Here is a 13885-nt window from a genome sequence, read left to right as displayed (position 1 = left end):
TTTCAAGAAGTGACTGCTAATTATGAGATGAAGTGAAGAAGGAAACGAGACAAAACAAATACAAAGCACAGCTGTCTGAGGTGGTCTAAACTTAAAGCAGAAAAAAAAACATCCATTTCTCAGCCCAGAATCCCAGTGATTCGTTAAGTCACCACAAAAAGTTCATTTTGTTTCACTTAGAGTGGTGTGGAACACCTGTCATAATTTAGATCAATAGCACACCAGCTTCCTTTCACAGTGGACTTCCGTTTGCTTTTAGGTTTTCTTTCTCTATATGAGTAAGCGACTCTTCTGTATGCATGCCCAGGACTGACTGCTTGCTGTGTTTGCAGGCTGAGAGCAGTTTCAGTGAAGAAGAGGAAGAAAAACTTCAGGCTGCGTTCTCCCTAGAGAAACAAGAACTTCACCTGGTTCTGGAAACAATAGCATTTGTTTTGGAACAGGTATTTTTATTGCCTCAAATTTCCTGTTTACTGCATATTTTCATGACTTTAATATCTGTGGCTTTCTGTATTTTTATGTGGCTATGTAGAATGGATGCTAGTAGGATATTTTAATCAAGAGTATCAACATGCTGAAACATTTTTGAGTGCATGACTTCTATCCATACATCATTCTGCAAAAGTAAACATGATATGGCAGTAATAAATATTTATCAATGTGAATTATTTTAACTCATTGTTTTTTGGTATAATTGGAAAAATGAACATTTTCCATTTAAGAAGTTGAACAGGCGATTGGGTAGTATTCATTTGATTAGGATGATACATAAAAGAAACAGTGTCATTTTTTTATTTGCTATTGAATTTCCTTTCTGTACCTTTTCTTCTCAAAAATCATTCCATTATTTTTATTCCTTCTTAATGCTATCACATTAGCCTGGGTTGCTTAGTCCTGTAGCCTTCCCTTATTTGTGTTGCTTTGACCATTACAGTAGCTAGTCTTTCGTTATTTCACACATGTCAGTTTTTTCCCTTCACTAGATTTTTAATATATTGTGGACCAGGATCTTATTTTTTTTGTACCTCTTTTATGAGCTTAGCACATAGCTGAGCTTAAAAATAGTCTTCTAGTAAGTTCCTACCAGTTTATTAAACAGGATACTTGTGAAATAAAAAACAGTAGTAGTACAGTTTCATGGGCCTGTGGGGAACAGATTCTGTTAGGACAAGCTGCCAGCTGTCTGCTGCCCCCTTATGGAGATGATAGATGGTATATGTCACCTTGACAAATACCTGAAGAAACAACTTTAGGGAGGGTCCGTTTTGGCTCATAGTTTGCTTCCAGTGAGGGTGAGTGAGAAGACACGGTTATGTGTGCATGGGGAGCAGCTCCTGTCCGTGGTGTCAGGAGCGTAGGTGCAGCACTCATATCTCTGCAGGTCAGAGAGTGCAGAGCTTGCCCTGTAGCTAAAGCATGTAGCCTGCTCGCCAGTGGACTCACTTCCTAAAGGTTCCACAGCCTCCCAAACAGCCACCAGCTAGCGACCAGGCCTTTAAACACACTAGCCTGTAGGGGACACTTCACACTGATCTGCGTAACATTCCACCCTTGGCTTCCACACACTCATTGCATCTCATAATGAAGTAAGAATTTAGTCCAAATTCACACATCCCCACAACCCTAAGTTCTCACACTCTTCAAAGGTTCAAAGACGGAAGTCCTCTCTGAAACACACAGCGATCTCTTAACTCTGAGTCATATGTGGGTGCTGGGGCCAGAACATGCTTTTTTTGCAAGAGCAGCAAGCACTCTTAACCACTGAGCCATTTTGCTAGCTCCTAATTGACTCCTAATAAGACCATTCCAGTAATGTTTCTAATGTTTTTCTCTCTTAAAAATATTGATCATATTTTAATAGCATTTAGACAAATGGAAACACACACGTTACATGTTTTTAATGTGTAATATCCAGAGTAACTCTCTCCACTTTAGAAGGGAGGGATGGTGACATGCTGTGGAAGGACTAGCACACATTGGGGAAACACCAAGCTCTGCAGTTCTGTGCCTAGCGTCTGGCACACACAGGCCTCTGTGTTGGACTGGCTTCACTTGGCACCTGCAGTTTTCCTCAGTGGATGTCACATATTTCTGGCATCCAAAATGCTGCTGACTCTATTGCACATTTGGGTTCATCTTTGCAAATTCACCTAAGCCCAGTCAGGCACATTTCATTCAGGGACTCTCACTCTGCTATGAATTGTCTGAACCCATTAGTTTCCTGGAACCTTGCTGCAAACCTCCTGCGTCGTGCATACTGGCAGAACCAGTACTGTATGGACGCTGCTCTCAGTTTCTGCTGTGGGGTTGAGACGGAGCTCAGCTTCCATTCACCACAGCTGCAGCATCTCGTGTGGGAGAACCCTAACCTACGCAACCCTTTTCCAGCTGTGGGTCCTGGCACTGTCTCTGTTTAGGCACTCTGTGTTTTTCTCTCTTCTTTCAGGTTAATGGTTTTCAGTTTTAAGCCCTAGAGCTTTCAGTGGGTGTCCTCTTGCTACCAGGGCATCATTTGTATTGTCCCAGTGCAATGTGTAAAGTATCAGGTTTCTCCTTAATCTCCTTAGTCTCTAGCAATTAGAGCCTCCACTGTGCTGCTCTTGTTCTTAATTCTGACTGTGTTCCAGCTTTTTCCCTTGATTTTTTTTTTTTTTTTATTTCTTTCTGTTTTACTTTACAAAACCATGTTAAAGGCAGGGAGCAGAAACCATTGCCACAGAATGTATACTGCCCTGAAATTTCCTCCACCAAAGATAGTGATTCATTATTTTAATTTTATTTTTTTAAGTGTATGGGTGTTTTGTCGGCACATGTCTGTGCACCTTGTGCGTGTCTGGTACCTTCAGAGACCAGAAGAGGTTGTGGAACTCGAGTTACAGACAGTTGTGTGAGCTACCATGTGGGTGCTAGGAACTGACTACAGGTCCTCTGGAAGAGCAGCTAGTGCTCTTAGCTGCTAAGACCTCTCTTCAGTCCCCGGGGCCGTTATTGTTTAATTTAGTCTCACTCAAAATTTCAGGACAAATATAGAACGTAGACCCATGGTTTGTCAGGCTGTGGCATGAATGACTTCTAGTTCCACTTTTGAGAGTCCCTTGTTCCTCTCTGTAACCTCTTGAGCATCTCTTATCCTGTCAGCATTTCCATCAGAATCAGTGTTATGTTCTCCCTACGTCATTCTGGATATTTTCTGGCCTGTGGCTTCAATCTCTTTCACCTATGTTCCTCCCGTATACTAATTACAAAGGCCTGGAAACCCCATGGTCAGGTTTATCATGGCAATAGCCCCACTTTCCTCTGTTATCTGTATTGTTATTGTGACCAAATAGTTATTTACGTACACAGCCAGAGCAGGGAAGGTTTATCCTGGTTGATGGGGTTTCAAGGTATACAATCATTTTTGGAAATCATGGAGGTAAGAGCAGCTTGTAGCTGGGGCCATGGGAACAGGAAACCACTGGTCATATTGTATCAATAGTTAGGAAGCAGAGAGCTCAGTCCAATAAGGGCCACAACTCATAATAGGCTGCTAGGCGGGCCACATGTTAATACATTCTACATCTCCCACATAGAGTGCCGCCCGCTGGGGCCACGTGCTCAAGCTCATGGACCTGTGAGGGACACTTCATATTCAAACCTGGCTGGTTCTTAAGCTTAGTGCCCTTCAGGAGAAAAAAGGAGAGTTGAACAGAAGGGCACAGGATGGGCTTTGTGGGAAAGTTCTTCTCCATTTGTATAGGGAACAGAGCAGATATTGTCAAAATTATTTTAAAATTTTCTTTTATTACTTTATAAATTTTCTTTTATTTCTTTTGTAACTTGAGTTGGTAGATAAAGGCAGTTTTGAGGATTCCTTGCGAAAAGTTTATTTGCTGAGACCATTGTAAACTTTAAATAATTAAGTGAAATACATGAGATAAAACTTTACTAAGTAATTTTAATGTTATTTAAACCCCATGCAAAATGCAACATTTAGCCTGAACAAGTTAGGCGTATTGACCATGAATTTTAGCTTTTTGTTTTATATACTAATAGAACTGTTGAAAAAGCTTGTAAGAGTGCCATGGAATCTTTTTTTTATTTATATTGTTTTAATGCTGTGGCTGGAGAGATGGCTCAGCAGTTAGGAGCACTTACTGCTCTTCCAGAGAGCCCAAATTCAGCTTTCTAGCATCTGCCTGAGGCTGCTTAAAAGCAGTATATCTCCAGCTCCAGGGACCCAATGCCTCTGGCCTCCAGAGGCCCAGAACTTGTACTGGTGCACTTACTCAAAAGCAGCCACACACACAACACAAATTATTGAATTTGCTTAAAATACTTTTGTATCGCTTACAGTCCAGGTCTTTAGCTGAGCCTGAGGGTGTGTGTGCTTCCCCGTCTTTGGCAGGCCGTGTACCACAACGTGAAGCCAGCAGCGCTGCAGCAGCAGCTAGAGAGGATTCATCTCACACAGGACAGAGCAGAAGCGTTCGCCAACGCTTGGTCAGCCATGGGTCAAGAAACAGTTGAGAAGTTCAGGCAGAGGACCCTGGGCCCTCACAAGGTATGGACATGCTGTCCTAAGCACCCTTTTCAAAAACTTACAGTCTTACAACTGATAATATTTTGTTAAGAGGTAACAGATGACGAAAAGGCAGGTTGAGTATTCCTGTTCAGTCTTTTCTACATGTTAGCACATTTGTTAAACACAACATGGTTTAATTTTGACAGTTTGATATATGCCTCCGTAATTTAAGAGCAGGAATGAGACAGTATCCTTACGCCCTCTGGCAGTGATCTCTTTGTGTTCCTGAGTGAGACTTATTTCTAACACTTACTGAGTCATATTGCTTGTTTTTGCGCGTCCACATTAGTGCTTAGTAGAACCCCTTGCGTGAGGTAGGTACTGACTTATGTGTCACCGCCCATAAACCTGTGCTGGGAGGGTTGTAAAGTCAGTGTCATAAGGCCCTCTGCCAACCAGACCTCACAGAGGAGGGATGGCTGGGCAGGCTGTGCCCTTTCCTACTCATATGGTATATTACTTCAGTCTTCTGATGCGCAAGCAGGTCTGTGTTCCCGGGGTAAATCTCATGCGCCATCCTTTTAACATGCTGCTGGTGTGATTTGCTGATTCTTGGCTTAGGGGATCTTCCACCTATTTTTGGTACATGTGAGGTGAGCTGGGAGCTCAGGAGTATCTGTGAAGGATCGCATTGTTCTGCATTACCAGGAACGCACTGGGTTCAGCAGCTCCAGACTTTTCAGTACTTAAAATTGCCTGTTTTTGTTGTTGTTTGTTTGAATTTAAAACTGTTGCATTAGGTTGTGGTGCTTCCTTGTGTTTTTAGCCTACTTTCCCCTACTACACAGTTTTGATACGTTTTTATGTACTTGCTGTGCATTTATATTCTGTGGTAAAGTGTCTGGATGTTTTGCTTAACTCTGCTCCATACCAGAGAGGCCAGAGATACAGGTCTCCTTGTATCTAGGCACAAATCCTTGTAACGTGTAGGCACAAATCCTATAGAAATGCATTTCTTTTTTCAGTTATAATGTATAGAGGGTGCTGGGTTGCCATCCCTTCAATTGGATCTTGAATTACAATTGAAGTTCAGTTCTAGATGTAATCCTCTGTGTGCTCTGTGATTGGACACTGTTTCTGCTGGTCTGTATGTTTCTTTCTTTCTTTCTTTTTCTTTTTCTTTTGTAATGGCATGTCCCCCACAGGTAAAGCTTTAATTATGTTGGTGCTCCATGTATCATTTGGTCTTTTCTTGATCTCATGCTTAGTTTTGTGCCTAAGAATTTATAGACAGATCAGTATTACAGATGTTTTCTCTTTTTTTCCTTTTCAGCATTTTATACAATGTTGATGTTTTGCATTTAAGCCTGAAATCCATTTTGAGCTACTTTTGGATAAAGTGCAAGTGTATTCCTCTGCCTTAACTACTGGAGGTTTATAGTAAGCAGGCCAGGTGTGGTGGTGCATGCCTTTAATCACAACATGCAGGAAGTAGTTGGAACTCTGAATTTGAGGCCAAGCCTGATTTACATAGTGAGTTTCAGGACAGCCAGGGATTCATAGAGATCCCCCTCCAAACAAACAAAAAACATTAGTGCGAGTAGAGCTGGAGAGATTGCTTACAGTTAAAGAGTCCTTGCTTATATCTCCAAGGACCCAAGTTCTATTTTCAGCAGCCACGTTAGGTGGCTCACAGGACCTTTAACTCCAGTTCCCTGGAATCATGTCCCTCTGTTGCCCCTGCATACATGTGGCGTGTGTGTCTGATGGCTTTGTTCTGATTTTCATATTTTTGGGGGTGTTCTGGTTTCTTGTTCTTACATAGAATTTGAAAAATTGGCTTTCAGTATCTGCAAATGGTTCTTCTGGCATAGTGATTAAGATTGTGTTTGATTTAATGACGAATTCGCAGAGGGATCAATTCTTAGCGGTATGGAGTAAATTTCTCCATTTATTAATGTCTTTTTTGATTTCTCTTGCCAGTGTTCTTTATTTTTATTACAGATCCTGTGTATATTTTGTTGTTTTGTAAGTCGGTATTTTATTTTGTTTTTAAAACTGTTATAAATATGCTATTTTAAAAATGTTGGTTCCAACTGTTTATTGTTAGATACTAGAAATAGAAATGCAATTAATTCTTGGGAGGGGTGGGAGAGAGGCTACAGCTGGGATACAAAGTGAATGAACTGTAAATAAATAAAATAAAAGTTAAAAAAAAGAGAAATACAGTTAATTCCTTAAAAATACTGTTTTTGTGAATCTGGGGATTGAACTCATGGCCTAATGAGTGCTAGCAAGCTCTCCATGACTTGACTGTTCTATCTATATTCATCCGTCCCGCGACTTTGGTAATTTGCTAATTGGGGATGGGAGCTTTTTAAAAATAGGTTTCTTTCAATTATTTTCAAATACATTTCTTGTAATTCTTTTTACATGGAGATTTTCAGTATTGGCGAACAGAGACTTTTTTTTCTCCCAATCCAAACAGCACTCCCCTTTCCTTTTTTTCTTATTTATGTGATATATCTGATATACGTGTGTGCTTTCATGTGTGCACGTGCGTGTGAGTGCCAGAGGTCATGTTGGGAGGGTCCCTTAATCTCCCCACCCCACCTTACACCTTATGTTTTGAGACAGTCTCTGTAGGACCTGGAGCTCGCTGATTTAACTAGTCCGGGATGGCCAGTGACCCCGTTGTGCCAGCCTGCTTCTGTCATGCCGGTGTTGCAGTCATGATGTACCCAGCGTTTACATGGATGCTGAGTATCTAAACTTAGGTCTCCATGCTTGCTTAGCAATCACTTTACCGAGTGAGCCATCTCGGCCAGCTTGTCCTTATTTTCTTGTCTTCTTGATTGATGTGTTCTCAGTTTGGGGGAGAAAACGCTTTCAGTAAATATTACCTCTTAATGTCTAGAAAATGTTCCCTGTGTTTCCATTTGAGTTTTCTCTCTGTGTGTCTGACCGACCTGTGCCCTCTGTGTCCTCTGAGTTTCTGCCTTGCTTTTCATTTTTTCAATTACTTTTTTTTTTTTTTTTTCAGTTTCCCATTTTTGTTTCCCTGAAATTCTTTCTTCTTTTAAACATCTGTATTTGGAAAATCTTCATATTCTGGTTTGGCTTGTGTTTTCCTTCTGTGTTGCAGTGTGTGCCTCCCCAGCACCCAGCGTTGGTCTGCACTGCCCACCTGTTTCTAGGCTGTAGCTGGAAGGTAGCTCTCGGCGGTGCCTTTGGAGATAGTATTCTCCCCCAGGTAGTTGATAAGTTTAGATGCTGCTTAAGAATTGGAAAAACCAGTTGTCACATACGCAAAATGGAAAAAAAGAAACCCGAAGGCTGAGTATTTGTGGCATGGCTGTTACCCCATCAACTTGAGAGACCGAGGGAGAAGGGTCATAGTTTGAGGATGGCCAGGACAGTGAAGTTATGCAGTAAAACTGGCGCTAAGAGAGTAAAGTTAGGAGGACTGGAAGGAACTGGAAAGAGCTTTTGTATTTGGCCAGTCTGTGTGTGCACCATGTGCGTGCCTGGTGCCAGCAGAGGCCAGAAGAGGGTGCTGGGTCCCCCAGAACATGGGTCGCATGGGTTTTGGGCCTTCATGTGGGTCTGGGGCACTGAACTGCTGAGCCTTTTCTTCAGTCCCAAGCTCCTTTTTTTTTTAATGACTGAATGTTATTCCATTGCGAATATATATCCCCGTCTTCCTGTTTATTGACAGATCCTTAGTTGTTTTCTTGATATCAGCCTTACTAACATAGAGATGACATTCCTCTCTGGCTTTGACTGGCATTTTCCTCATGTGTGACATTGAGCACCTTTGCCATGCTTGTTGGTAGCCTCTGGTTTTTTAAAACTTTTTGTTAAGGGTTATTTTTATTTTTAAATTGTGTGTACACACATGAGTGTACATGAGTGCATGGTGTGTGAGTGTGTGTGTGTGTGTGTGTGTGTGTGTGTGCACTCTGAAGCCTGAAGGGGCCAGAAGAGGGTGTCAGTCCCCTGGAGCTGGAGTGATAGGTGGTTTTGCGCAGCCTGTTATGGGTTTTGAAAACCCAACTCAGGTGTTCTGGAAAAGCAGCAAGTACATTCAACTGATACATTTTAAAAACTAGATTGCCTTTTTGCTGATCCTTGTTTGGATTCTTTTATATTTTTTGAATATTAGACCCTTATCAGGTAATGTGTGTGGCTGTTTTTCCGTTTTGCAGAATGCCTTTTTCTTCTGTGTCCACCTTGCTCTTCAACTTTGAGTTTAGCACAATCACATTTCCTTTTTTATCTGTGGCTTTTGCTTTTGGTTTCATATCCTAAAAACTACCACCAGAACATTGCCAGAAAGCTTTCCCTCTTAATGCTCATTGTGCTTAGTATTTAAGTATCTAATTAATTTTAAATTAGTTTTTGCATATGAAGTAATAGCCCAGTTTTGTGTTCTATGCATAGCCGGTTTCCAGCATCCTTTAATAAGGAGACTGCATTTTCCCAATGTGTGTGTTTGGTGTCCCTGTCAAAGATAAGTTGAAAAGTAGTTGAAAGGCATAGTGGGAAAACACCTCTCTATGTCTTTATTATTTAGATCTGGTAAGTTGGAGAGAGTACTGAAAACCACCATAATCGCTTTTTCCAACAATTTAGTGAAAGGAATTTTCAATTCTGTCTTCTCAGTTTTCAAAAACACTGCCTTAATCTCTTGGAGATGGAGCTGGTACTGGTGCATATCCGGCATTGTGTTCTTCTCGCTCACCAGAGCTGACTGTCAGCACACACTTGTTATAATGCTGTGTGGTCATAACACTACGCTACAAACCACAGAAAGTGAACATTGTTTTTAATTTTATTAATTAAAATTTTATTTAGAATCCCTTAATACATTTGAACTATATTAAAAGTAAAAACTGTTGTGTCAGGTAGTTTTGGCAATAAAAGCCTTTGTTTCAGAAACTTTTTTTTTTTAAGCATATAAATGCAGGCTTATTGGAAGCAACTCTCAGCAGGTTCACCAGTCACAAAAAAAAAAAAATGGGGGAGACAGAAAAGAGGGAAGACAAAAAGTAGGCAGGCAGCAAGAGGAGAGAAAGCAGAAAGAGAAAATTGAGAGAGGAAGAGAGAGAACAGAGAGTTTCTGCAAATTTTTTGAGGCACTATTCTTAAGTTGTATTTTGGTGTTTTTTGTTAAAATACCTTAAATAGCTTGTGCATTGATCTCTCTTCTTAAGAGGATTTATGTGTTAAGTATTTTTTAAGTATGAATTTAATTCTTGTTTGTTTTGAATGTTCATAATGCTTTTAATATGATTTTATCTTGTCAAGCACAGCTTTTTATTCTTCATCTTACCATTTACATACAGATTTATTCATAATATACAGTCATTGTGTTGCATGATGAGATTTTCCTGCATTTAAAAACGAATGGCCAAGGTTTCATAAGATATTTATGTTTTTAAACATTAAAATAATTCCCTTTAAGTCTTTATGAGATTTATTTTCTTAACCATAACAGTCAATTATTTATTTCATTGTTAAATACCTGTCTATGTTTAGAGTACTTTTATTTACCCTTTGAGAGAAAGAGAGAGGGAGAAAGAAAGGAAGGAAGAAGGAAGGAAGGAAGGAAGAAAGAAAGAAAGAAAGAAAGAAAGAACGAAAGAACCCACTGAGTCCATTTAATGCTACCTGTATGCATATGGGGCCATCCATATAGGCAACCTACCACTGGCCACATCCTTAGAGAAAAATGACTCCTCCTCCCATGCCAGCTAGTAGCTACAAATAACTCCTCAGCAAGGGATAGGGCCTTGTGACACCCTTATTCATCCATGCTGGAATTTTACTGGCTTGCTCTTCTGTATGCCTTGTGCAGGTAACCACAGTTGATATGAATTGATGAAAGCAATAGTCATGCCATGTCCAAAAGCCATTTCACAGCATTCCTTGCTGTCCTCTGGCTCTTAACATTCTTTGTGCTCACCCCCATGATGTTCTCTAAGCGTTGTGATGGAGGAGTTGGTATAGATGTCCCATTTATGGATGAGCACTTAGTATCTTATTTTAGCCTTTTGACCAGTTATGAGTCTATATGGACTGCTGTTCACTGCTTCTTTGGCCAAGGTTAAGAGCACTATAAATCCGTGGTTATAAACATAATTCTTTACGAAAAAGTTTAACATCATGATTATTTAGCAATAACAATAGGTTCCCCCTAAGGCTCATGGTCTGTGTAGCCCTGAGTTTAGGCATGAAATCCCTCCCATGGAGCAGACCTCAAATCCAGCAAGAAAGCAGTTGGTTAACCTTTGAGCAGTCATGCCGCTATTGAGCCAGTGGGCACATGTTGCCTAGAAGGTTGGTACTGGGGCAGACAGCGTTCAGTGCTGGGCAAGATAACTGATGTCTTTTCCAGTGACCTGCGCAGTGCCTTCTAGCCCTGTGGAGGCTAGCCAGCAGGGAGAAACTTTCCCAGGTAGTTTGAGATTGAGCTCTTAATGTCCTGAAACCAAAGTATCTTCAGCATTATAATCTTACAATCTAGTTGGGTGGGTATTGATAAGATTATAATGCTTATAATAACAGTATCTATAGCTTATTATAGCTCTGTAATGCTTATAAGAGCAGTATCGGTGGCCTGTGTTGTTTGAGGCCTCCCTGATCAGCAACTCAGAGGTAGGTAACCCATGTCTGTCACTGAGAGGTTTTTTTTTTTGTTTTTTTGTTTTTTTTTTTTTTAACAACACATAACTTCTAGGAGGCTCATTCTCCACCCATGCAGAGATACTTTTTTTTTTTTAATTCAGTGTAAAATAATTAGAACTTGCTTTTCCCTCTTCTAGGTTGCCTCATCCAGCCTTGATACAAGGCTTTGTGTCTAGTCTGTTGTAACTTGTTATGCCCTGTTCAGCTGATAGCCCTGGGAGGCCTGCTCTTTTTTGAAGGGAAATGAAGGAGGAGCTGATCAGGGAGAGAGGGGAGGTGCTGGAGAGGTACTAGGAGGCGTGAAGGGAGGAGAAACTGCTGTCAGGATGTAATATATGAGAGCAGAATAAAGAAAAATTAGAACTTGACATTTTATAACTGATGTTTGTCATGTTACTTTGTTGAATATTTTTATTGCATTTTTTTTTGAATTCCGAGAATAGATGAATAGTTTTATTAGAAAGGGAACATAGTATATTTCAGCATCTGTATCTTTAGACACACAGTGTCACTATAAATGTACATGTGAGTGGTCTTTCAGAATTTTAATTCCGGTTACATCATTGTCATTATTCATAAGAAAGGTACTTTTTTGTAATAATGTCCACATCCAACTCAAATTTCTGCCTCTATTACTTCAGTAATTGCCATGTAATTAAATAAAAGGCGTATTTTTTTTTCTAGGTATTTGAATTGAGTATGAGGTTCTGATCTATTCTGCTCTATTTTTGATGCTACCTTTACAGAACTATAACTTCCTTGCAATAAAGTGCAGGGGTGTGAAGTGTTCAGCTGGTGAGTTTGGAACCTCTGTATATTAGTCAGCCAACTGTAACATCATACACCATAGGTTCATCATCCAGAGGTGTGTAGTTTACTTTGATCTCTCTACCCTCAGCTCTTAATTTTTTTTTTTTTTTTTTAACACAGTCTCACTATGTAGCTATGACTGGCCTGGAACTAGCTAACTAACTGTGTAGACCAAGCTGGCCTGAACTCACAGAGATCCAGCTGCCTCTGCCACCCGAATGCTGGGACTAAAGATGTATACCGCTATACCCAGCATCATTCTCTTCTTAGTTATATCGCCATAGCTTAGGTTTGATGTTAAAGTTAATATAAACAGATGAGTGTAACATGTATTGACCTAACGACAGTGAACACATTCCTGGCTTGTCTGGTGGTGTGACAGGTATCAATTGTTCTTTTATTGTTGCATAACAGTCCACTAATTGAAAGTCACTGTGTGTTTCTATTTGCAGATGTTGGAGCAGTCACAGTTCTGTGCTGTTAAGAGGAACAGTGCTGTGAACATTTATGGACAAATCCTTGTCTTCCTTTAAAAAGTGTTTTTATTCTTTGGTAACTTTATACACAATATATTTTGATCATACTCTCTCCCTGCTTTCCTCCCTAACTCCTCCCAGATCCACCCCTCTACTCTTAATTCTGTGTCCTGTTTTTGTTTCGTTGTTTTGATGATCCGCCGAGTTCATATGTTCTGCACATATACTTGCAAGTGTGGCACTAGTCACTGGATCATGGTTGACCTACAAAGGGTCACGCCCTTAAAGAAAAGTGAGCCTAGAAGCCGTCATCTGTGCACAGCTCCTTAGGTAAGGGTGAGGACTTGTGAATGCTTTCCTATTCTGTACTGTAATGCTGACTGGCTTGATCTTGTGCGGACAGTGTTCAGACAACCACAGCTGCTGTGAGTTAATGAGTGCAAAAAGTCCTATGATAGCGAGAACACACTATTCTGCTCCAGTCCTGACATCTTCCTGCCTCCTTCTCTATGATGTCTTGAGCTTTGGGGGGAATGTGGTATAGATGTCCCATTTCCACTGATACTTGTTCTTTGCAGTGTGATCAGTTGTGAGCTTCTGCATTCACCACTGTCTCTATGAGTAGAAGGTATGAGTCTAGAGAGCAGTTTGTTATTTTGTCCATTTAGCAGAATGATCATTGTAGCTTCACCTCTGGGGCCTATGAGCCCCTCAATCATGTTTTGTACCATTTTTTTGGCTAGATTTGCAGTACCCAACATCTTTGTGTAGAAGGTTTCAATTCAATTAGAAAGTGGTTGGCTACTCCCATAGCATTCATGCCACAATTGCAGTCACGGGCACATCTTATCATGCTGGTTGCTGTTGCAGTTCCCAGGGTTCACCAGACTGTTGAAGCTTTTACTTCCCAGAAGCTTTCATAGTACCTTTGAGTACTCTGTAAGCTATCAGAGAAGAATCTTCCTGATTAATATCAACTTGATTTTTTCATGTCCTGTGATCAGTGAATGTGGTATCTTTAGACAATAGCCTGTGTTGTTTTGACAATGTTCTGATCAACAACTTGAGGGGAGATACTCTAGACCTGGACCTGGGCTTTTTCTTTGGCAACCTACGGCTTCTGGGAAAAGCATCATTCGTGGTGTAGGGTAATGCCAGTTAGTGGACAAGTCCTCTTATGGATGTATGTTTCCATTTCCTTTGAATATGGATCTAAGAATGGGATCACTGATTACCGTAAGCCAAAACACTCTGAAGCTTTCTTATAGAGTTTTAGCCACGTCACACAACGAGGATTAGGGAAAGTCAGAAACGTGTGGATTTCTCCACCACATGGTTTCCTTTTAAGAGTCACAATTCTCGTAGCCAGGGGTGGTAGCCCACGCCTGTAATCCAGCATCCAGGG

The 13885-nt window shown here is 40.6% G+C and overlaps 1 protein-coding gene across 2 annotated transcripts in view; it reads left to right on the top strand.

Annotated features, from left to right (window-relative positions):
- Positions 1-13885, top strand: part of Commd10 (COMM domain containing 10) — a 132239-nt gene that overhangs the window by 4432 nt on the left and 113922 nt on the right. The window contains exons 3-4 of one of the 2 annotated variants that reach the window (XM_060377300.1): positions 333-443; positions 4388-4543. In XM_060377300.1, coding sequence (XP_060233283.1) covers positions 333-443; positions 4388-4543 — 267 coding nt within the window. The remainder of the gene's footprint in view (positions 1-332; positions 444-4387; positions 4544-13885) is intronic. The other variant, XM_060377301.1, reaches the window with a different exon arrangement.

This window comes from Meriones unguiculatus, chromosome 2 (assembly GCF_030254825.1).
Source record: "Meriones unguiculatus strain TT.TT164.6M chromosome 2, Bangor_MerUng_6.1, whole genome shotgun sequence".
Classification (NCBI taxonomy): domain Eukaryota; kingdom Metazoa; phylum Chordata; class Mammalia; order Rodentia; family Muridae; genus Meriones; species Meriones unguiculatus.
This window is presented reverse-complemented; position numbering and strand designations above follow the sequence as displayed.